Genomic DNA, 25,896 nt, shown 5'->3' with positions numbered 1-25,896 from the left:
TCAAAACTGCAAGCTGCTTTGCCCAATGCTAAAATCCATTCATTTTACTAATCATGCAATCAACCAATCTCCATTATCTCCAGCTAGCTAGCTATAAACATGCTACAGACTGGAGTGAAAGAGGGAGAGTGAGAGGTTGAGAGACAGAGACAGGGGGGAAGAGAGAAAGAAAAGAAAGAAAGAGAGAAAGAGAGAGAGCTTACTAGAGCCAGCCTTTTATAGAAAGCCGTTTCTTTCATTATAACAGGTCTTTTCATCAAAGTGACACAGAACCTTTAAATTTGGGCATAATACTCCTGTAAAGTACACAGCCACAGCCTAAAATGGAGTTAGAACCTGCTCTAGAAAGAAAACAAACTCCCTCATTTGACACAAATTGTTTACGATTCATTAAAAAGCAAAATTGCATATCACAGTGCTGGCAGCTGAGTCCATATGGGTGCAAGGGGTATTCACTCATCTCTTTGTATGCTGGCAGTACCAAACCGAAGTTTAGCACTGTGCAGCTGAGATTTTGTGCAGCCAGACGATGCATGAGGTAATTTTAAAAGCTTTATTTGTCTTTAAAATGTTAAAATCTGCTCTCTAGCTTATTTTTGATTAAAAGAGTGTGGTGAATGTGATGAGGTTTGGAGGGGTAGTGGTGGGGGAAGAGGTGTGTGAAAGAAAAATGAGAGATATCTACTTTTTTTTTTGGCTGTATGTTTTAGATTCGCAAGCTGCATGAAAAACTGCTCATTGCTCCATCAATAATTGAAACTTTGTACAAAGATTATTTGCAATTAACACATCTATTGTAAAGATCCTGAATTATTCATATTGATTAAAAATAACATCTCTTTCATTTAGCACAACTTCTACTAAAATAAAAAAGAGGGAGAGGCTGTATTAGTGATTTTTGTTGTTGTTGCTCTCTTAGAAAACAAACGGTGTGACGTTTGAGTTGAAGGAGAACTTTCTGCAATGTTTAAGCTAAACAACAGCATGTGTGGTTATAAAACTGTTTATTTTTAGGCAAGTGCATTACTAGACGTTTCCAGCTTTTTTACATATTATATTCACAGCACTAAAACATCTGTGAAATGGATGTGACCAAAATGAAACTTCCTTGGATGCTTTCTATAGAGCGACAATAACCGCCTAATAACAGTTGAAGGCTACTTAATAAATAATAAACATGGACATACCTCATGGTACAAGCAGCCGATAGACAATAAAAGAGGAGTGGTAATAAAAGAGACAAATGGCTTAGAATAAGGCAAAAATCATAGCGTGATGTAAGTCAGAGGGTTAAAACAGGTCCTTGAAAAGTTTGCTTTAAAAAATTATCCCTAAGAATCAATAGCCTTATTTACAGAGCTTTAACTAGCTGAAGAAAAAAGTCACATGAATAATCAACAGTTTATGTGCATGCAAATACCCCTTCCCCCTCCAACTTCCCCTGGCAGAAAGTCTAATTGGAAAATCAGTACTATAAGTAAAGTGGTTAGCCTTCCCCATTCCCAGTAACCAAAAGCTGCATGTTGCATTTCGCTGGCAACCGCTGGCAAACCTCTAATAGACGGTTAAAAAAAATGAAGAGTTTAGACAAAACAAAAGCAAACGGAAAAACCCCGAGCCCAAACACCTTTAAATACAAGCCACATGATAGACACAATGGCCACCACCAAGCTGCAGAATAAAAACCTTCCGGATCTCACTTTTAAAAGTCTTTCAAGTCCTCAGAGGTCTTAAACTTTCCAAATGATACCAAAATTGGTCCGGGGCGGCGAGGGGGAGGGAAAACCCCCGACTTGTTTCAGCGTATCATACAATGAAAGTGATCATGCCTTGTTTTGTAATTCCACTCGCCAGTCCTTTTTTAACTGATATCTATGTGAAATGAGCTGAGGTTCACGGTCCAGTTAGGAGCGGATAATACATTCATTGTCCTGGCAGCAAACTTTTCCTCTCACTGGAAGAATTCACGCTTGCCACAAGAATAATAATTACAGAAAACTAAAAATGCGCTGCTAACGAATTAATCCCTAACGGACAAGACGCTAACGAGGGCAGTAATGATTTGAGGACTCTCTTCCTCACAACAGGACTTGCATCTTCTGCCACAATGGGCTATTGTACATCCTCCTAACTCACTATACCTCTTATAGATTCAAGATGTCAAAGGTTGTCTGGCCCGGCTGACCATGACATGCTAGTTAACTCATTCTACGGAGCACGTTGGGACTTTATTGAAACTTTAATTGCACCCAAAAGCAGCTAGAGCCAGACTATGTGGGATCTGTAACACATGGCTCCAGGTCAGCACAGCCTGGTAACCTGTTCTAACGTAAACAAGCGGAGGGAAAAGTTAGCTCGGGGTCTCCGACGAAAGGCAGCACCTCGCAAAACACGCTCCTCTCCCATGTGATGATTTTACACCACGACACGACCGCACCGTTCCAGGCTTTTACAGTAATCAACTTGCTTTGTAATGGACTGAACTTTCCACCACCCCTCTTCACAAAATATTGCATGGTAAAAAACACACACAGGCAGGAACGCTCAAAAGCAGCAGATAAAGTAAACCAAACTGAACATCAGGCAGCCGACTGAGAGAAGTTACTCTGCACAAGGGTTTTTCTAACTATTTTTTTGCACACTTTTTTTTTCCCCAAAAAACTTTTTTTTTTTAAAAAAATGTTTGTTTGTTTACTTGTCTTTTCCCCTTAAGGAAAATTGAAAAACTTCCCTCTGGAAACTGCAGTGCACATTAACGGTCTCCAGTTACACAGGGGAAAGCACACAAGTGGGACAAGTGTGAGGCTGCTCTACTGAAGAGTGTGAAAAAAATCAAATGTTAATTTGATAAATGTGAGGTCTGGGACATTTTGTCAAAGAGGGAGGGAAAGTAGAAAAGGGAGAAAAAAAAAAGCAGCCCTGCTGCCAACTCACCATCCACCAAGTTCTGGCCGAGATGTCGTAGCAGAGCTGCCATTTGATGGAGCCGTCGGAGGTTTTCCCTGCCATTATGCTGTCAGCAAGCTTCATCTGATGCTAACTCACGGGAGATAAGACACCTAATTGAGAAAACATTTGCACTGGCATGTTGGGCAACATGTAGCCCGGTCCATACCATATGGAATCATGGGTAAAAAAAAAAAAAATCTCCTTGACAATGAACCAATCTCTCACAGACCCAGTGGCAAGGTGAAGTGGAGATGAAAAGTCATCTGCTCCTAGCACTGTCTTCTCCTCTCTCTCTCTCCCTCTCTCTCCCCCTCTCCTCTCTCACTCACTCTCTCTTTTTTTTTTTTTTTTTTAAATAAGAACCCACTGCTAAACATCAAAGAGAGGCAGTCAAAATTAGGACTTCATCACTCAGATGATTTTGGTCTGCAAGGTTTTTCTTTCCTTTCCCCTTTTCTCTTTTTTAAGAAGAATAAAGAGATTTAATAGGACAAAGGCAGGTAGTGGACTGCGGAGGGAGATCGCCACAGGCTATTAGCCTAAAATTTCTGCTTGACAGATGGAACTGCTTAGAGACTATCATGCAATGTTTTGGGTGTGTGTGTGGGGGGTTTTTTTTTGGTAGAGAAAAAAAAAAAAAGACTTTCAGTCTGATTCAGTATCTGTTTATCGCAACTACTTTTCCCATCTACGTGACTGAGGGGGGGAAAGAAAAAATTACCGATCGGAAAGAAAAAGGAAAAAAGAAACTGCATCTTTTTCTTCCTTGCTTTCATAATTGTGCAGGTAATAATTTAAACAGTGCAAGGCAAAACACGACTAGGAACTGCTTGAGTGAATTTCTCAATTCAGTCACAGAATCTTGCTCTTTCCTTTATTTTTGAAGACATTAAAGTTTTGTCTCTTTATTCCTTCTTGATTTTAGATACTAGATCTTACTGTTCAAGTCAGAGTTCAAATGGCCAAAGTGCTCCCACTGAACAATCACTGAACACTGAAAAATTACTGTCTTTTTTTTTTTTTTTAATGTAGTTTTTCTACCATATATTTTTAAACTGGTTTGTAATGTTACACTTAATACTACCATCAGGTGACAACTATTAAGAGTCAGAGGTTTGTTTCTCCCTCCTGCAAAACTTCCCTGTGACATTCACAATTCACATGAGGATTTATCAGATAGCTTGGAAAAAAGACAACTCCAAAACAAACAGTTTTGAAAAGTTCTGAGATCCTGCTACTGTCCAATAGTAAAATCTCCTCCTGGAAAACCAGAAATATTACATTTTCCCATTTCCATTTCCCACTTCTTCTGGTGCACTGCAAACCCAACAAAAGTATTACTTTTATGACAGCTGACTATTAAATAGCCACTGAATGCTTCCCATTTAAATCACCCTGCTGTATCACAGAGAGAGACAGTTGCTCAGCTATGACCACCACCACCACTTAATAAGAGGGCACTTCACTATGTACAGTAAGAGCCTTTCCTCAAGTGCTCGACAAAATGAACTTCTGAACTGGCAAGCGGACGCTCGCCAGGAAGATTTCCTAGGTCTGTTGAGCTACGGCTAATATAACTTGCTCAAACAGAAACAGCTACACTGCTGCAAATCTCTTCACTGTTTGGACGATGTATTAAAAATATCCACTCTGCTTTAAACAATATCCATTTCTGTTTGTATCAAAAATGGGGAGCTGGTGGGCACACAATTCTCCTTTTGATTGTTTTGTGTACCAACTATTGTTTAACTGTTTGGCTACAGCAAAATGGTAATTCCGGGCTGCATAGATTACAGAACTGTCATTCAGCACAGAACAGAACTAACTTTCATTGAGCTTCAATAATACCTTCAGATTTCTGTGATGTGTGAGATAAGCAAATTATTTAGGGCAAACACAAACCGTTCATGTAATATACAGGGGTTAGTCTGTTTTTACTCCAGCCTTAACAATCTGGACCGCATATATAACTGCCTGATCTCTGCAACTGCTTCACATGCCAGCTTGCTTTTTTGCTGCAGGTAGCAGGTATGATTCCACTGCTATTTATAGGAAAGGATCTGACTAGCATGGGAAGTGTTAAGTTTTAGCCTGAATCCAGGAAGGAGAGGGAAAAAAAAAAAAAGGGACACTGTGCCAGGTACTGTCCTTGCACTGGCTGGCCAAAGCATTTATTGTTGTCTGTTGCTGCAGGTTTGTTAACCTGTCCTTTGTGAGACTTGCTGCTTACTGAAAAATTACCCTCTCTCCAAATAAATATGAGAAATACGAAGTAAAATACCTAAGTAGCAATCAGACTTTGAATCAGTGTCAGGTTCAGCTTTATGCCGCTCTTTCTGCTGCTACCTCCCAAGCCAAGCAACTTACCCACCCTGCTTATTATTTATTTAGTGTTTCATACCCAGCTGTGCTGCATGTCACTCCAACCAAGTTCTGATCAATCTGTTTGGTTCTTCATCACCTCATACAGTTACAGATCAATTGACAAACTTTTGATTGCTGCTTTAATCACTGCTTCGAGACTACTTGGGTCTTCCTACACCAACAGATGACTTTACTTCCTAATATTAATTAAAACCACACTGAATAAGTATTTCTTCAGAAGAGCATCCACGTTTTAGCTTATGAATGACAGAAGCATGAAACCATTTCCTTCCTGATGGTATAGTAGTTATGCCCAAAGAAATGAAGAGAGCTGTTGGTTAACTGCATTTTAAATTCAGAACAATTAGGTGCAGTTAACTTTGCCATTGTTCTTTCTGATGCTGGGGATAGTGGGTTCCTACCCGTAGAGCAATTACTCCTTTCATAAGCGGCTGTTGTTAATAGCATTAAAACAAGATTAAATACAACATGTTAAATATTGCAATTATTGTGGAAAATAAAATTATTTGGTGAGCATAATGGGGAGCAAATCAAGCATTTAACATGATCCAGGAAATGCTACTCCAAACAATTGCATTTGTTTTATGCAATTTTTCCCCTTTGATTGCTGACAGATGCCGTTTTGGAAACAAACATCTAAGTAGTTTTCCTTCAATCAGGAAAAAAAAACCACACACCAGAAAATGGCTACATGTTTTGAATTTAACTCTTGTCAATCAGCATTCTGCACAACACTCCCCGCAAATAGTACTGGGACAAAACGATGCCTTCCAAAGACTAATAAGCCACAAAGATGTTTGCTTCTAAACCAGACTGTTCTGAAGAAACAAAAAGCCTACGTGCAGCATAGACATTTGTGCAGACACAGCTGCAAAATAGAAATGCTTGCAATATGTGAGTGATGTTTCAAGTTAGGAATAAGTTAGGTGTATGTACTTGTGGACTACAGGAGATTTGTTTTCCCAACAGCTTTAGGCTTCGAGCGATAAATGGAAGTACTTTGCCAGTTGCTATTTGACTTCCTGTTGGAGAAGTGGCCAGTTACCCACAAATTATTTGTGTAATTGTTGGGCAGAGTTACCTGCCACAGCACAATGAGCATGAGCATATCCCTCCATCTCCCCTCAGTAGCAGATTTGGATGAGGTCATTGCTGCTATCGAATGTTTGAAACCAAGAATGAATGCTAAAAAAAGGCTAATAAAAGTATATTAATTCAGATGTCTGTACCAAGCTGGCATTTTACAGCCTGCTGGAAACCGAATGCAAGAGAGCATTAGAAGTGTTGGCATAGCATGTGGTTTCTCCAAACGCTGGCTTCTCCTATTCACATCACTAAAAGAAACGTGGCCGAACTGCATGCAGCTCCCGGTGCTAGGCACTTCTGTAGGTTCTTAGTGCTCCTTACTAGATTCATTGTGAGGTGCCCACTGCTCATTAACCCTTCATTCTCTTTGTCTCCCCCTATTTCTTCAGTGGTGATTACAACTGTGTGATTTTTAGATCTGTTCCTAATCTGGGAGGAGTTTTCCTTGGGAAGCCTGCAGTTAGATGAGTTGTGAAGAGGATTTCCTTATCTCCAGCAGTGACAATTAGTTCAAGTGCCACGCGAGAGCCGGCAGTTGATTTTTGGGCAGCCTCTGAACTTGTGCAAAGTTGCTGACAACAAGTGTGTGTTCTAGCTTTTGGAAATCCTATAATCCTGGCTTCAATCAAGAGGATCTGCTGTTGCTGAAGGCATAAACAAGGAGAGAAGCAGCATGTGACCACTGCTCCTGCACCTTCAAGGATTTCTGAGCCAAAATGAGTGCAACAGTAAAGCTTCTATTGGTTACTTAAGACAACACACACATTTTGGATGATCTTGCTAAAGCCAGGAGCCCTTTCTCCTCTGTAGGAAAGTTGTCTTTGCACTCTGCATTTTCCCCTGCAGTTATGTGTATTTCTCCCTGCATCCCTTTCACTCCTCTGATTTTCTTCTTACCATCTGTATTCCCCTTTTGCCTCATCTGAAGCAAGCATCAAGATCTTGTTTCTGACAGAACGGTCTGTCAATATGGAAACACACTGACATCACAGACAGTGCTGTGACTTCATGTCTGAAAGAAACAGGAGGAACAGATGAAAGGAGTGAAAGGGAAAGAATGACACATACAAACATTTAAAAAATATAAGTGAAGATTCTTCTCTACTAGTCCAAAACATAAAGGAACATAAAAACCCAGTTTAAATATAAATATAACCAACTACTTTCTAATCTGTGACCATAACACAACATTTCACCATGCTCTTTACCCTAAGGAGGTACCTGGCCCTGAGGAGCACATGCTTGGTGATGTCCCTGTGACAGCAAATATAACCCCTTGAAAAGAGCTAAATAGAGACTAGTCTGGCAAAAAAGCTAATATCATAGAATCACAGAAACAACCAGGTTGAAAGAGACCTCCAAGATCATCCAATCAAGCACAATGCTCACACATGGGAGAAATCTTTAGATGGAAAGGAGGAGTCTTGCCCTAAACCAATCCAAAACAGCTAAGTAAATGCAGAATTATAGAATTTAAAGTATTCATCAAACTCACAAACTCAATGTTGATGCAGCTGGATCAAAGGTCATATTACTCCACTGTGGTATCCAGAAAATATTGAGTACAGAAAGGGGAAACATCACCTCACTCTCATTTGCTTTGAAAGTTGTTAATATTTCATTCCAGGAAAAGTACCTAACACCAGATTTTTTTTTAAGAATAAGAATTTGGGAGGAGTTAAAAGCCTCCAATTTCCCTTACTATTTGAAATACTTATTTTTGTTTAACATTAGAGGGCATCCAGAAGATAATGCTTTCTTGCCATCTAATAAGGAGATTCATAAGTAGCAGGAGAGGAGCTCAAGAAAACTAAAAGGTTAATATATTCTAACTAGATGTTGGGTATAGAATGTCAGATCTGTCAAATTTCATTACAGTTTGCTGCTCAATGAAAAAGATTTGATTTCTTTTGCCACTGTCCTACTATGTTCAAGTCACACAGTGCCAGCAGCAACCAGCCAACGACCACAGGCTGGCACTGAGCGGGCCCGAGTGGGAAGCCAGCCGCAAGGACCATCTGTTTCCGATTTCTAGCGAAGCCAAGATGTGCAGTGAAGTGCATTCCATTCACCCAGCCAGCCTTCTCCCTGCTCAAGTTATTAGTGTTACAAGTGAAATTATCTCTTCTAAACAGCAGGGGAGCTATAATCCTTATGGAACAAGACTCTAAATAGGGGGGTGGAAAAGAAAGAAAAAAAAAGAGAAGGAAAAAAAAAGGGCAGAATAAAAGCTTCCCCCCACCCCCAAACATCTTTTGTTAGAAGTTGATGATACTGTTTTTAAATGTAATTGCCATGTTCATGAGTTTTGTAATTGTAAATGATGTTTCATTAAGAGCTATATCCTCTGAGGGAAAAAAAAATGTGTATGTTGATTCATGGGATTTAATGTAATAAACCATTCAAACATATTTGGAGTGTTATTTATGAATAAAGTTAAAACTGACAAGATGAATGCTCATTTAAGTCGCTCTAACATTAAGTGCTTCAAAAAACATCATAGGTTTTAAAGCAGAAATTGAAGTGAGAATGCATAAATAGTGCTAATTACATGCTACTTACATTGTTTCAATATGTAATGCATATGTTTAACCTCTCAGAGAAAGGATTGGTCTTGGCAAGGCAATTGGGGGGATTTAAGGGAATGCTAAACTGATAACTGGAGAATGAGCTCTGACATAGGATATTGGTCTCCTACTGTTACCTAAATGCCAGGTGAAACCAAAAGATTTAGAGGAGGGAGGGTGGAAAGGGGGGGGGGGGGGGGGGGGGGGGAAGGGAAAAAAAAAAAGAGGGGAAAAAAAAAAAGAACAAACACAATGAGGTGAAAGTGAGAAGTTTATTTTCAAAGCGGGAAACATTTATCCTTTGACACCATTCCATTCCAGTGACTTTATTTCTAATATACCATGAGATTAATGATGTGGCTACTGTCACCGGGTCTGACGAACACTGGCAGAGCTGGGGAACAGTTGCTCCCTCTGCTATTATTGGACATATTTGTAAATTGGCATTTATAAAATGAACTTGTGCCCTGTGCCAGCCAGTGAGGGGTGGGGGAAGTCTTGTTCATTAGGACAGGGTTTTTGGATATTCTTTCTATTGCATTCTTTATAATGTGCAGTTGGTTTAAGATTGGCTGTTTTAGAAACTTGTTTAAATCAACGTTTGACAGTTTTCATGTCATATAGTAATCTCAATATGACTTTTATGCAAATCAATTGTAGATAATTAAGGAAGCAAATTATCATAATGAAACGGATTCCTGAAATACCAGAGGTGATTCCATACCTAAGCCTTTGCTCAGAGAGGACACAACTACTTAATGTAGCCATAATAATTCACCAGCCTACCCCCATAGAATTTATTCCTTCAAAAGTAATGCTATCATGAAAGAAAACAGAGTTACCTGTTCCATTAGATTTCTTAGCCTGTTTTCATAGGTCTGAAACTACTGTTGTGAGTGGATGATATCACACAAAGAATAACTGTTGAGTCACCTGAAACCTAATTACAAGCTGAGACCCTTCTTCGTTTTTTTTTCCTTTTCTCAGTGGCTTTAGAGAGGCAACTAGACCCTGATTATCTTTGCCCTGGGACATGCCTTGAGCTATGGCAAAGCTGATAACCACAAATGGTAACTTAATTCTAAATGTTCTCTCTGTGTATTCAGAAACATTTGCCATAGCTGCATGCACTGCCTACCTTTAAGATGTCCTGGTTTGCCCTAAGTAAAATATGTTTCAGACTCTCTGGAGCTGTAAGAAACAACTCTTCTGGATCTCTCCATGAAAGCTTAATTGCACATATTGAAGTAGGAAGAGTGTTGCAGAAGGTCCCAAATGACCACAAATGGGAACTTTGTGATTGTAGACCTCAACTACAGAATCTGTGTGGAACACAGCATGGGAAGAAAGGCCAGCAGGTAAAAAACACATAGCGCTGCACATTTCTGTCATTAGCTTGGTGAAATACTGGATGCTGAGTACTGCTTTTTACTCTGTATATTAAGAGGGTGAAATATTAATTCATATAGGCAAAGGCAAGTTTCATATAATTTCATTTGAGTTTGTAGGTTCCTCCACAGAACCAAGAAATACTTTTGGATTCAAAGACTGCAGTGTCACATGGTGTAAGAATTTAATCTCTGGCACTTCTGAATTGTAGTTACCTTTCCAGTTTCTAGACAGGATTTGCTGTGATTTGCTCACAGTAGGAAAAAAAATTTCATGGGGATGGAGAGACAAGACCTCAAAGTCTCCCATGAAATGGCTTTCTTTCATAGGACCTGCTGAGTCCAAGAGTGCTAATGGACTTTCAGGCAGCAGTGCTGTATCAGTTCCTTTTATTGTCTACAGCTACGTAAAAGACTCCTTCATAATGAGACTCTTCTGTGATGCACTCTGCTTAGGGCTGTTCTTGAGGAATGAAGAACCCAAGACAGATGTGGCAGTGACAATGACATTAATCTCAAAGACCAAATCCCTCAAAGCAAAGGAAATATGAACAATTAGAACAATAAATACAGTGAATGAGATGAATTTCTAGGGCCCTCAGTACTCACTTCAGTTCCACACCTGAATTTGTAATTCTTCAGCCATGAATAAGTAAATCCTCTTTCGTTTAGAGAACAAAATTAAAATACTACTAATCTTAAAATCACTCTTGTTTGCTGGCTTGAATGCCAGTAGAAATAGCTTTGCTTCACTTCTTGATTGCCAAACTTGTCCTCTTGATCATATCAGCTGAATGGCAGCCAGAAAGCTGAACACCACAGGTAAATGCCTACAGAGATGTTTTAGCAAAGGCCAAGCTGTGTGCCAGCAAACTGTACAAGCAATTCCAGCATAATCCATTGAAGTAGCTCTAGACTACTGAACAGTTTACAGCAAGATAGGACTTTGATGAACCTAAGTCACTTACACTCTTGTGCAAGCTGTGCCACTGGACATCACATCATGGAAGAGAAACCACAGAATGTAGAAAATTCAGAGCACAACATCCTTTTTTATTGCACTTAACTGGTCAATGACAAAAGAACTTTGGAGGTGAAGTCTGCAGCACTTGTTGTCTCTTCCTATGTGATTCCTTTTATTTTTCAAAACAGGTTATGAAACCCTGCAGGATCAATCAAAAGAGCCAACCCACAAAGAAAAGGAAGAAGAGTTTCAACTAATCAAGATGGAATTTTTTCATGAGTTTACAAGCAATAAACCCCCCCCCCCCCCTACACATTACTTCAGACCCCTGAAAGTCAAATCCAATCCAAAACATGGTGCATTGCAAGCTAAGAGGAGGATGGGTAAAAATACCTGTATATTTTTTCTTGTGCTCACTGGGCATTTCTATCAAAATAAGACAGTATAATCATTATTCATCAGCTCTGATGACCTGACATCATCTTTGTGCTAAGAGATATTCTTTTGCAAAGGATAACTGACTGGCAGGTAAAAAGGCCCCAGTCAGCATTCTAGAACAGAGATTAAAGGATGTAGAAGCAGAGATTACAAAGCACACCTTGATTCACTGCAGTAATTTCCTGATGCAGGGATCCACCATTTAGACAACAACAATTGTTGCCTATGAAGGCTCCTTTAGAGCGTAGAAGTTGCTAACTCAGACTTCATGTTCACACAACAACCTGTGCTGGCCAATGCTGCCAGTTTTTCAGTCTACATGCCATTTGGAATGCCTGTGGGTGAATTGGAGGTGGTTGTCCTCATGCTACTATATCTCTGGTCCCTCACATGTTTTCTTTCAGCTTTGCACTGCCAAAGTTTGCATGATCCCTGAAAGCAGTTTTGATGTCGCACTTCCATCTTCAGAGATTTCAAGTAAGGAATAACTCTGAAGTTGTTCTCCATTCTTGGGATCAGACATGCTTGGTGCCTACCAGCTCAGGAATGCTCTGAAAGTGTTCTTTGAAGCCTAGTTGGTCAGAACAGCTGGAATCTATGCCTGCATTACCAGCAAGCTGCTCTGATACTGTGAACAAAAACACAAGCTGAGTCACAGTAGATGACAATGCTGCTGACAAAATGTTTTAAGCTGCAAACTAAAACAACAATGAGATTATTTATGGACTGCAACTCCTAATGTCAATAAAAGTACTGGATAAATTCCCCTTCATTAGCTGGAAACCTCAGAAGGAAACAGAAATATTCTGGTAAACCACAAGCTTGTTCTTAGCAAATACATGGCTACATTTCCACTGTGAAGGCACATCCAGACTGTTTCTTCACTGGGACAATAAATCTCTTTTATAGACCAGAGTCTATAAAAGCAAGACCTTCAAAGTAAGAGTGTGTGACACATGGCCCTCAAGGCTCCAGAAGATGACATTGGAAAGTACTGAGAGTAGCTTTTTCTTTTTGTGAATGGAAAACAATTTTTTTCTGAGATCTACCACTCCACTCAAACCAAGTGGTTGGAATGAGTCTGCTTCTCTGTGGGAGGTGTTTGCTCTCTTATCTACTGGGCTGCACACATTCCAGAAAGAGCAAGCTTGGTTGCCTGTGGTGTGCTGAAAAAAGAGAAAGAGCACAGAAATAGCATATTACACCTCCCTGATTTCCAAGATTTAGAAAGAGCATGCCTTTCCTTGTCATAGCAAGCTCCAAGGATATCATGCATCAATCCATATGATATGCTGAATACAGGGCACTCCAGTCCTTCCAAACTTCTCACTACAGGCTGGGGACAGAGTGGCTGGAAGGCAGCCAGGCAGAAAGGGAGCTGGGGGTACTGGTAGAAAGTAGCTGAACAGGAGCCAACAGTGTGCCCAGGTGGCCAGAAGAGCCAATGGCATCCTGACCTGGATCAGGAACAGTGTGGCCAGCAGGACAAGGCAGGTTATTCTGCCTCTGTACTCAGCATTGGTCAGTCTACACCTTGAGTACTGTGTCCAGTTCTGGGCTCCTCAATTCAAGAGAGATGTTGAGGTACAGGAAGGTGTCCAGCAGAGGGTGACAAAGCTGGTGAGGGGCCTGGAGCACAGCCCTGTGTGGAGAGGCTGAGGGAGCTGGGGGTGTGCAGCCTGCAGGAGAGGAGGCTCAGGCGAGACCTCATTGCTGTCTACAACTACCTGAAGGGAGGCTGTAGCCAGATATGATTGGTCTCTTCTGCCAGACAATCAGCAACAGAACAAGGGAATACAGTCTCAAACTGTGCCAGGGGAGGTATAGGCTGGATGTTATGTTAGAGAGAGTGACTGGCATTGGAATGGGCAGCCCAGGGAGGTGGTGGAGTCGCCATGCCTGGAGGTGTTGAAGCAAAGCCTGTATGAGGCACTTAATGCCATTTTCTAATTGATTGGCTAGGACTGAGTGATAGATTGGCCTGGATGAGGTTGCAGGTCTCTTCCAAGCTGGTTGATTCTATGATTCTACACTACTAGAAGCTTCATGGAGAGAAAGAAAGGACCCAGAGTTGTCCCATGACAGGAGAAGCACAGTGGCAAACTCCATCAGATCAGCAGGATCAGCATGCAATTCCTTAGAACGATTTTCAAAAGGTGGATAGAGCAGTGAACATGATGCCAAATAATACTGATGTCCCCAGATGTTTCTGGAGGGCATAGTTTCACCTCAGGCTGGAAAATCCAGGCATCACGCTCACAGATTGCCTTTTCCTTCCCCTCAGCACTAATCTGTCTTTACTTTTCCTTTCTAAGGCTGTGGTTCCGTATCTCTCCTGCACCTAATGGCTTGCGAGCTATTTCCAGAACTGAAAATGTGGTACTCTTATCTGTGCAGCATTTTGTTTATAGCATGACACTAATGACATTTTGAATTTGCTTCAGAGAGGGTTTTTTTTTTTAAATGATTGTAAGGACAAGACACACAAACAATTGTGTCTGGGTCTAAGTACCTTCTTAACCCCATTCAATTTATTTCAGATGCCAAGTCCTCAAGAAGGAGGGCCAAGGCCTAATAAATCAGACGTTTCTTCCTTCAGTGTAAGTCACCTACTGGGATCAATAAGAAGCAAAGATAAAAAAGGAAATGTTCTCTTATTTGCATAAATTAATGCAGATAAATAGCTTCATGTAGTAAGGGAGAGCATATTTCAAGCCCTACACTTAGCACAGTAGAAGAGCTTCTTGTATTTGAGCAAGGCTAGAAAAGTATTTGCTAAGCAGGGAATACAGGAATAAGAATCTGGCTTACACCAGAAGGTAAACTACAGAATCCAAGTTCTGCCTTGTCAGGTTCCTGTCAAAGTCTATACAGAAATATTCTCACTTCAGAAATCTTCTTGCAAACTAACAACTATGAACCTGATGCTCAGCTAAGCAGGAACCTGAGCAGATTTCTGGTGCTGGAGCTTTGGTAGCCCTGGTTTGGTGGGACACTCTCCTGCCTGCATTACCTTCCCATTCTCCCAGCTTGAGCAAGGACACTGTTGTGCATGTCCTCAGCCCCCCAAAGCAATGCAAAAGCTATCACAACAGCAGCTTATTTTCTGCTGGATAAAAATTCTCACAGTCTTTAGATTGCAGGCATGAAATAAGCCCTGAATAGAATGCAAAGAGCTACAAGTATACTCACATATAAATGTCTATACAAAGTGTTATTCCAATAATATTATTTACCCACACATTGGCTGGGCAGTCTTGCTTCTGGGTACTTGCCAAGACCAGAAATTTCACCACTACACCATTAAGATTCAATGCAAATAACTGGCACAATATTATGTTGATATGAAACAAAGCAATTAGATGTCTATGAACTGCAGAGACCTTTCAGTAACAGGACAAATCCTAAGTCTTGAAAGTGAATTAATCACAGAAAAGAATTGTTTATCAAAGGATGGGATAATCCCCCACAAACTCGTGCAAGTTCTCAGGTTTCTCTGATGTAACTGAAATAATTATGATATAATAACTAAAGAGAAGCTTGTTGCAAGTATTACAGTGGCAGCTTTAGAAGGAATGGCCTCATTGCAACAAAGAGGTTGCTGGTAGATAGTACACACAACATAGATTTGCTTTTGAATGCAAATATGTGAGCATACATCCATGGCATCTATTCAGATATTCACATAAACCTCACACTGAGTCAGGCTTCCAAATCTACTGTCCTGGCAGGGCACAAATCCTGCCAGGCTGATTTAACCCTTGCTCTCCTCCTCCTATTGCGGTCTGGGAAGTTGAGTAGATAAGCAAACAATAAGGGTTTGAGCTCAGAGAAGCCTTGAGGGCTAGGAGCTTAGCATCACGTGTCAGGTGTCTTGTGCTGCCCCTCAACATGCCTGTGTGGTCACACGAGGCACGAAGCTTTGAATTCTTTGGTGAGAACAAAGATGCTGGTGCCTATTGGCCAGTTTCATTTTCCAAATGATGTATTCAATGGGAGGTGATTCAGAAACTGCCTTTCGGCACTGACCCTTCGCTGGGAACAGCACTTCATTCGTGGCTCATTAACTAGGAATCATGGCAGCCATGTGCCTGCAGCTAGCACTAGCAGCTCAGCAGCAGCAGCTCAGTTCTTCCCTGGACCATTCTGTATTTTCACCCTGGGAACATTATTATGGGTTTTGGAAGAGTCTTTGTAGAGGAAACTTACTCAGGAACCAAACATATTGCTGGAGTTAATGCTGAGACCCCAGAAGCATAGTTAGAATTTTTCCTGGTTTCACATTCCTGTTTTTCCAAGTTCTGATTGTTTAAACTGCTTAATTCTTCATTTACAAATATTCTTTGTGCAATTACTTCTGTCAACTGAAAATCCAAATCACCTCATGGAATTTTACCAGATTTTTGAATATTAATACAAATAATATTAAAACAGAAACTAACAATTCATAACAGATTAATTTCTACCACACCTATGCACCTGAAGATGCTCCAAATGAGGCAGAACAAAGTTCTGTCTGTAGAAAAGCAAAGTGTCACCCCTATGTATTTACCCTGCCAGGAATGGATGTTCTTTTGCCTAGAGCACCTCACTATGTCTTTCAAAAAACCCCAAGCTGTAAGAGGGAAGCATTGGTATGTGTTTGATCAGGAGGTACAACAGGACAATAATCACTAGGTTTCCAGTATGCCTTTCTCTTTATGGTTTTAGTATTTGAGCTATAATAGTGTTGAAACCGCACTCAGCATAGAATCAGCTGGTTTTTAAGGGACCTGCAAGATCATCCAGTCCAACCTACAAACCAACTCTGTCCAATCAACCAGACTATGGCATTAAGTGCCCCAGCCAGGCTTTTCTTCAACACCTCCAGGCACAGTGACTCTACCGCCTCCCTGGGCAGCCCATTCCAATGCCAATCACTCTCTCTGCCAACAACTTCCTAGCAACATCCAGCCTAGACTTCCCCTGGCACAGTTTGAGACTGTGTCCCCTTGTTCTCTTGCTGCTTGCCTGGCAGAAGAGACCAACCCCACCTGGCTACAGACTCCCTTCAGGTAGCTGCAGACAGCAATGAGCTCTGCCCTGAGCCTCCTCTTCTGCAGGCTGCACACCCCCAGCTCCCTCAGCCTCCCCTCACAGGGCTGTGCTCCAGGCCCCTCCCCAGCTTTGTCGCCCTCTGCTGGACACCTTCCAGTACCTCAACATCTCTCTTGAATTGAGGAGCCCAGAACTGGACACAGCACTCAAGCTGTGGCCTGAATAACCTCCCTTGTCCTGCTGGCCACATTGTTCCTGATCCAGGTCAGGATGCCACTGGCATTCCTGCCCACCTGGGCACAATGCTGGCTTCTGTTCAGCTACTCTTTACCAGTACCCCCCAGGTGTCTTTCTTCCTGGCTGCTCTCCAGTCACTCTGTCCCCAGCCTGTAATGCTGCTTGAGATTGTGTCCAAAGTGTAGAACCCTGCACTTGGCCTTGTTCAATCACATCGCATTGACCTCTGCCCCCCATGCAGCCTGTCAAGGTCCCTCTACAGGGCTCTCCTTGCTGGAACACAACCCAATGAAAAAAAACACCCACACACCCTAAAATGACATAGAAACAAGTTGCTTCCTGTAATTGCTTTACCTGAGAATATAGTGATCACCTTTCTCAAAGGGAAAGAGCATTAACTAGAGCTCCCTTGTGCTGGAAGACCAGGGCTCCAGTGAATAATCCAAAAGATTATTCCACTGTGGATTAACCCAGACAATACTTGTCAGAAATGTCACACCACAAACAGGAGCCAAGAACATGTTACTGGGAAAGCTGCCTGGACCACTGTAAAATTAGAGCATTATGTATCAAACAATGCAAACCACTCGTGTAGTCTTCAAGCATACGTTGTTATAGCTGCCTGTATCTTAAACCAAGTAAAACAAACTCTTTTTCCCTGCTCCAGTGTCACATCAGATTGTATTATAATACAATGACAGCTCCACAGGATCTCAGTGGGTCTGGACTGCCCTATTCTTCAGTTATACCTCTGCCAATATTTCACTGACTACCACCTTCCCCAGAGATGAACATAAATGGATGGGACATTTTGCAAGCCCCATCCTCTCATCTCCAAACCTACCCTTGCGCTACCCTTTATCCATTTCATTATCTCTCAAATCTGCAGTCATCAGTTCCCTCAAGTCTGGATCACCTTGCTCAGCAGTCTTAGCCGCATCCAATAGCAACAAACTTATCCCAGAGGTTCTCCCATCTCTCTACATATCCAAGCTTCTGTTCAAACTTCCTTTGCCCCATAACTCTGGCCTCTTTCCTTTCTCAGTGTACTTCTGGTTTCTTTTTCCTCACACTTCATTCTGTTATTCCCTTGACCTGCCCTGGACCTCAGATTATCCTCTGCCTAGCTGCTGTGACCCCCAGTCCAAACCAGCTTTCTCCTTGCATTATTCCCAGGCCTACTCCCATAGGAGTAGAATGGAAATACTTGGTGAGAAATGCTGCTGCTGCATGCAGGGATGCAGCTCAGTGAAAGAAAAACTCAGCTGATAGAAAAAGAGAGCCTGGAAAGCACAGTAATTCACACCAGACTTTAGACCACAGTTCTATCCTGCACCACACATCAGAAAAGTCACCTACACCCTCTGCTTTGAAACTCACCTCTGTGGCAATCTCCAAGTCAGAAATGCTTGAGTCGACCCACTTGGGACATATTGAGACAATGTAACACAAAGATACATAGAGACCAGATCTGCTCACCAGCCTTTACCCTCTCTGCCTTCTAACAGCACTGGTTACTTGGAGTAGAGAAGTTATCTCGATTTATACTGCAGCCAGCACAGAAGGGGCATGAATGTGGATTTGGATTCTGGTCAATTTCATATTACAAAATACATTTTATGCTAAATAAATGCCTACAGAAAAACTTTAACCTACTGTTAAAACCTGTCTCCAAGATTTAATAACAAATGTACTATCTGGTATATAATAGGCAATTCATTCTGCTTTGCATTTACTCTATTTAAAACTTAAAGCACTTAAGGATATTTGGAGACTATCATAAAAATCAATTTCTGCTCTGGTTTATAGTCCAACCACTTAAAGTCTTAATTGCCACAACCCACTTTCTTACATTCAGACTCATAAACGTGGGACCAGCTACCCTAAACTCTGATCATGGGCTTCTCAAGGCTGAACTATTTGATGACCGTCTCCCACATCCACTGTGTCCCCTTGCTTATTTCCTGCACCTACGCATTTACAGCATCAGTTCAGGTTGTTTGCACTTGCTTGAGAACCTGCTGCCTGCCCCCCTGCTGAGGTTGAAGGAGGGACACTTTGGTTTCGCTGAGCGCTATCCCATTTCACTTTACAAATAAACAAACAGCAGAGGAACCGGCAGGAAGTCATGGCCCTTTGGTGAGCAGGGCTCTGTCTCGGCAGAGGGCAAACGAGGCAGCATCATTTTCACCCCAGCACAAAGTCTCTATTCTTAGCTACTTGACCAAAGGAAGAAGCAGAGAGACGACTAGCAAAGCACATCTGCAGGGCTGTATTTCACAGGAAGCAATGCAGCTCCTCTGCAGATAAGTTTCACTGAAGAACAAAGGTTGATTTTGTTCGATGCTTTGCGAGTGATGCCCTGGACCTGCACCTAGCTTTCCAGTGCCTGGAAACAAGGCTTGGAGAATGGAACTTAACTTTCTCTCTCTCCCTTGTTCAAATTAGCCCTATACTAACCATATGAAGAGCACTTAGAAGACACCCAATAATTAAATTCACATTTTTATTTACTGGTTTTGTAAACTACACACAACTCTGAGTTAACTGTCAGGAGAACAGCAGATAAAGCAGTCACACTTAACTTAGTCCCCAGTGCTGAGCTGCCTTCAAAGCTTAAGAAACCAAATGTTTGACAAAGAAGCAAACAAGTGTGCAATAATACATTAGCAGGTGGCATCATCATTGATTGCAAACATATTCAGAGCCTACATAGTTCATGTGTATCGTAACCTCAGAGGCATACTATCACTGGTTTTCCAGCAGCTCAACCTTTCTCATGAGATGAGGTGTGGTTTTGCATGATGCAAGCAGCATTGGATACAGTGGAAAGCAAAAACACGATCATATTAAAATGAAATACTACTGTGTCCAGTTCTGGGCTCCTCAATTCAAGACCGATGTTAGGATACTGGAATGTGTCCAGAAAAGGATGATGAATCTGGTGAGGGGTCTGCAGCACAGCCCTATGAGGAGAGGCTGAGGGAGCTGGTGGTGTGCAGCCTGCAGAAGAGGAGGCTCAGGGCAGAGTTCATTGCTGTCTACAACTACCTGAAGGGAGGCTGTAGCCAGGTGGAGTTGGTCTCTTCTCCCAGGCAACCAGCAATAGAATTAGGGGACACAGTGTGAAGTTGTGCCAGGGGAGGTCTAGGCTGGATGTTAGGAGGAAGTTGTTGCCAGATAGAGTGATTGGCATTGGGATGGGCTGCCCAGAGAGGTGGTGGAGCTACCATCCCTGGAGGTGTTCAGGAAAAGCCTGGATGAGGCACTCAGTGCCATGGTCTAGTTGATTGGCCAGGGCTGGGGGCTAGGTTGGACTGGCTGAGCTTGGAGGTCTCTTCCCATCTGGCTGATTCTATGATTTATGGAATCACAGAACAGGTTACTTCTTGCCCTCTCTTTTAGCCTGAGCAGCATATTCCAGAAGAGATACTGTCAAGTACTTCTTTATAGTTTAATTTTGGTTTAATCTCTATTGTTTGCAATGCTCTTGCCTCATTTAAAGATGCAGAATGAAATTCCTTTCTCTGTCAATTGCGTGCTTTCTTAGGGAAAAATAAAGGACTACTCTAAACTTTATCCTGTAAAAAAGAAATTAGAGATAAAGGTTGAAGATAGGAAGTTTCTAATAAAAATGTACAGGCACTGACACATTTCAAGGAAGGTCAGCTCTCCTCACTATTGCTTGTTTCCACTGTGCCCAGCTCTGCACAAACAGTGCAACGTACTGCAACAGCCTATATCTAATAGTAAGCACAGTCTGAGTTTGCTCCTTAAGGAGACCAGCAGGGTCTTCCCAAAATAGGATTATGGCATTTTGGGAGCAGTTGTGAATCATGATGAGAACAAGGACACTGAGTCTGAGCACTATCACTACAGCAGCTCAGGGAGGTGCATTCTGAGAACTCCCTTGGTGGCTGACTGATTCAGAGTCAGATGGTGACCGGAAGGCAAATGCTGTTTGTGCTGGCTCAGACTTGGTGACTGGGAGCCATGCAGGGCAGATATGATCACCTGGGAAGGTAGGCTGAGGGCTGTATGTTTACTCTGGCTTGGCAGTCTAGAGCTGGAAGCAGTCTTGGTGAAGGAGAAAATATCCAGAACTCCTGGATTTACAGACTGGCAGCCTCTGATTCTTTTTTCCCTAAAGTGCAGTGGGGAAGCTGTCTCTTGGTGGTTATTGAGAGAAATTGTCCTTCAATTTCAGAACTGATAAGATTATTATTACTATTTTTTGTAGCCTAAAATCTCTGCAGACCTCTTTTTAAATGTTTTGCCTTTGGTATGTGCTGTGAATCAGACATAAAAGTGCTCTTTATGATTTAGTCATGTTGTTTAAACATTGCTTTCATGACATTGTATGTTCCTGTGTATAATTTGCATTAGCTGTGGGACTAAATTTGGTTTAACCACTTTCTTTCTGTAAAATAAACAGTAACATGAGAAACAAAGATCTCCTCTCCTCTGTTCCTCTGCCAGTCTTCCAGCCAGTAGAAGCAACTCAAGAGCTAATGGTATGCCATCAGATCTAGTGATTACTAATAGCACAGGGTTACACTGGTGTATTACAGTAGGTTCAGCAGAAGCCATGGTGGCAGTGAGGAGAAGTTCTGCCTGCATCTTTCATAGCTTTCTCTGCAAACCTCAACAACCTCTTTTATCCTTTTCTTTAGGGACCCACAGGGAAGCAGCTGGGCTACTAGATGCATTTGGCAATACCAACTCTTCAGCCTAGCCTCTAGTATATTTAAAATGAATCATGAAAGAATCAGAAACTAATTCATAGCATAGCTAACAACTCCATTGCAACAGACAAACCCCAAGCAGAAACTGAAATGATTCTTTTGCCAAAGGGAATAGCCAACTGCTATTCAGGTAAAATTAACATAACCCACAGAATAAAATGTTTTTCAACTTCCAGGTCATAGCTCATAGAAAGTTCTTAAATTGCTGCTTTTTTTTTTTTTTTTTTTTTTTCCTGCCTATTTCTATCTGAAATGATTCTACTGCACAAATCTGAAGTTTAGGCAGCAACTCTTAGGAGCAATTCAAGTAATATAAGAAAGCAAACCAATTCCCAAAGGTTGGTCTTGTTTTCAGTTTGCAAATGGAAATGCCAACACAGAAGAAGATGGTCTTGGAAGCAAAATTGTAACTTCAAAAAGAAAATAAATAGTCCAAAGAGAATTTGAAGGTGGAAAGACTAAGTCAGAAGATGCAAATCAGAATAACTGGAGTTCCAGATCGGACACATTCAGTCAAGAAAGGCTTACCACCAGGTAGTTAGCACTGCAACCACATCAGTACATTTTTCCTGTAGTATTTCCTGACAGAATATCCAAGATGGGAACCACCTGTGGGATTTTAATGGGACTGGAGGGTCTGCACATCTGCCACAGCATCGGCTAACGCAAGGGTGTAGTGTGCTCTACAGTGCCATCGAATGGAGCTGAAGTCAGAGGCCAAACAAATGACAAGATGTGTCCTCTGTAGGGACATACTTCAATTACACTGCTTGTGGCCTCCTGCTCCTTTTCCATGTCTCTTTCCTCCCTGGAACACAATGGAGGAGGGAAGGAGAATAGCAGGTGACTGCCAACTGGCTCAAGGGAAATTAAATCAAGAATTTCCTCTGAAATAGGACTTTCTAATCCCTGCTCTGATCAGTGCATTGGCCTAAGCAAAGCCACTGTCCTCTGCATTCTGCTCTGCCCCTCTGAAATCCCTAAGGCAGCCATACAGGTAGGCAAATAATCCAATAGCAGGAGCCTGAAGCTAGGAAGTGAAAGCAATGACTCCCACTAGCTGCAAAAGATAGAGTTGTGAGAGAAGGTGTGTTTTTGGAGAGGGGGCTGCTATGGAATGCAATGGAAACAACTGGGAATAGAGCTTTTCCTCTCCCCAGATACCACCCAAACTTTGCTGGTTCAGAAGATATGCAAAGCAGACTGTAATTTATTGTGTCCAGCAAACAAACAAAATATTAAGTGCATTTTTAATGCTGCAGAACCTTTTAAAAGACTTTTAAACCTTTCACCGTGGGACACAATTAAACTTGTTTTGCTATCTGCAACAGGCCTGGCCTCCAAACACATAATTAAGCAGTCACAAATTGCAATATTGGTTTGTTTTGTTCCCACACCACTCAAAAAACTGATAAAAGCTTTCTCCTTTGTCAGTTGTTGCACTGTAATTGACAGGTTCTGGGCAACACAATTATGTGAGTTGGTGCTTGAAGACCACATCCATATCTTCCCATGATTTCTCACCACTGAATATTTCTCAGTGTACTCCATGGTTTCAGTGGTTGTGTGCACTCAGGTAAAGCATCAGCTACAACTTGAAACAGAAAATGTAAAGCTTGTTAAGCATAAAATAATCAGGTTTGTTTCTCTGAGGCAGAGGGCTATGGTTTCCTGTAGCAAATTACTCTAAGCACTGGAAGGACTCATATGCACCAGCATATGCAGAATGACTGGCTAAATTCTGTAGCTCAATTCATATGGACATGGATATGTGTCCTGGAGACCAGAAACACCATATGCTCTAGGAAGCAAGTGCTGAGGCTCCTGTACCATTTTCCATACTCCTCAGACTGCCCAGTGTACTGAACTTCCACAGCTTTTACATGCAAGCAAGAAGTATGCTATTGTGTGTGCCTTGTACAAATCAGAACTTTTTATTCCATGGCAATGTGTGATCTGTATGCAGAAAAATTGCAGAAGATTGTGTACATCATTTAAGAATATTCTTTTCAAGATATCTAGTAGTAGATTTCTGGCACTAGCAATCAACCAGAGAATATTTCCAAGACAATTGTTATTGCTAGAACCTCAATTATTTATTAAAAACCCCTGACATCCCAAGGATGAAAACAGAACTACATCAGAAACACACTTTGAAAGGAAAGAACTGAAGGACACCAACATTCATAGAATGGTTTATGTTGGAAGGGACCTCAAGGATCAACCAGTTCCAACCCCCTGCAATAGGCAGGGACACCTCTCAATAGAACAGGTTGCTCAAGACCTCATCCAACCTGGTCCTGAACACCTTCAGGGAGGTTGTGGAGCACAGAAGCACCCAATGTGATCTTTGATCAGTGTAGAGCACTGGCAACCTGTGACAGTGTCTCACCACCCTCCCTGTAAAAAACCCCTTTCCTAACATCTAGTTTGAATCTCCCGTCTGCCACTTTAAACCCATTACCCCTGTCCTGTTACAAGACCTTGTCAATAGTCCCTCCCCAGCCTTCCTGTAGGCCCCCTTCAGATAGTGGAAGGCCACTATAAGGTCTCCTCAAAGCCTTTCAAATATGATGGACAGTGGTTTAGCAACTTCACTGTCAGTTCCTTCAGGACCCATGAGTCTTCCAAACTACTATCTAGCAAGACTTTAGTACTTAATGTCCCCCAGGACACTTCAAACTACACAGAAAGATTATTTCTGTTAAGCATGCAGCTAAAGAGAGGCTCTTGAATCCCAACTCTGAATAAAGGTCTATGCAAAACATCCAAATCCTTGGAGAATCACCAGAAAGAACATAAGGAAGACACAATACTTCTATGTGCTTTTATGGGTGAGAAGGGGAACCACAGTCTGCTCTTACAAGACTACAGAGACTGTTCACAATCTGGATTTGTACTTATTTTCCAGCAGGAATTCATATGTGCCAAAGACCGAAGGTCCAGACTAACTAATGTCTGGAAAGAGGAAACATCTCAGCTTTGTGTATGTTGTGCCAGGGTGTTTTGCCAGCACTTAGCTCATGAAGTTTAAAGAAAGAAGAATTCAGGGTAGCAAATGAAACTGCTTAAGGAAGCAAGTGATGGGACTCCATGCTGCAGGGTATTCCAAATCATAGACCCAACCAGGTTGGAAGAGATCTCCAAGATCTGCCAGGATAACCTATTACCCAGCCCTATCCAATCAACCAGACTATGCCACTAAGTGCCCCAGCCAGTCTTTTCTTCAACACCTCAAGGGATGGCAACTCCACCACCTCCCTGGGCAGCCCATTCCAATGCCAATCTCTGGAAGAACTTGAAATAGCTTTGTCAGAGCCACAATTCTGCTCTCATCTACAGATGCAAGGCTGCACTTTCAAAAGCAGGAAAAAACAGAGTTTGATTATACTTATATGAAATGACAAGAGATACTTTGCATTCACACCAGCATAAGCTATATTTAGCCCCTAAAATGGATGTTTCAAGGGGTTTAATGCAGTAATAGTTTCATGTGGTTTAAAATAGAGCTAGAACACACTAACAACCTTCCACCCATTTTCCCCCAATATGTAGGTTAGTGTGTCTGTTCCATCAGTGACTGTGCTTTAAATTACCAGCATCTGACTCCTGTGGTTTTGGCAGCCATAGCTTCCTCTAATTAAGAAAGAATTTCTGTGCATTTAAATACAAATCAATAAGGACAGCATTATTCCAGCTACATCCACTAAGGAAGACTGGCTCTAACTGACACTATGGCTGCACTTCCATATGAGCTCTTATTTTCAGGGCAGCACATTGGCCTACATGCAGAAACTCTCTCTTCAGTGAGCGCTGGCATTTGGAGTTATGCAGCTTGCCTGAATGCCAACAGAACAGCCTTCACACCTGAACATCTGACCACATATTTGAGCATTTATTGCACAACTATATGAGGTCTTTGGGAGCTAAACTACAAACTACATGCCACTTGTTAATAATGAGTAATAGGTCACAACCTTTGATTGACATGATCATTTTCAAATAACTAAGTTGTTTTACAGGTTCTGGATCTAATCAAAGAATGAGGAGGCTGTTAACATTATCCCCAAGTGTCTGACAATTAAAAAAGCTTTAAAGCC

General features: G+C 41.7%; 1 protein-coding gene and 1 long non-coding RNA gene across 12 annotated transcripts in view; one reads left to right on the top strand and one right to left on the bottom strand.

Annotated features, from left to right (window-relative positions):
• The window catches only part of NFIA (nuclear factor I A), a 422,658-nt gene that overhangs the window by 374,409 nt on the left and 22,353 nt on the right, over positions 1-25,896 (bottom strand). For 10 of the 11 annotated variants that reach the window (XM_064147011.1, XM_064147013.1, XM_064147002.1 and 7 more), the window contains exon 2: positions 2,935-3,059. In XM_064147011.1, the coding sequence (XP_064003081.1) occupies positions 2,935-3,030 (96 nt within the window). In that variant the 5' untranslated portion in view covers positions 3,031-3,059. Of the gene's footprint in view, positions 1-2,934; positions 3,114-25,896 lie in introns of those variants that run through there. The other variant, XM_064147001.1, reaches the window with a different exon arrangement.
• Positions 130-8,831, top strand: LOC135177279 (uncharacterized). Its single transcript, XR_010303010.1, has 2 exons — positions 130-538; positions 6,810-8,831. It is a non-coding gene; the product is annotated as an uncharacterized LOC135177279 (long non-coding RNA).

This window comes from Pogoniulus pusillus, chromosome 8 (genome assembly GCF_015220805.1).
Source record: "Pogoniulus pusillus isolate bPogPus1 chromosome 8, bPogPus1.pri, whole genome shotgun sequence".
NCBI lineage: Eukaryota > Metazoa > Chordata > Aves > Piciformes > Lybiidae > Pogoniulus > Pogoniulus pusillus.
This window is presented reverse-complemented; position numbering and strand designations above follow the sequence as displayed.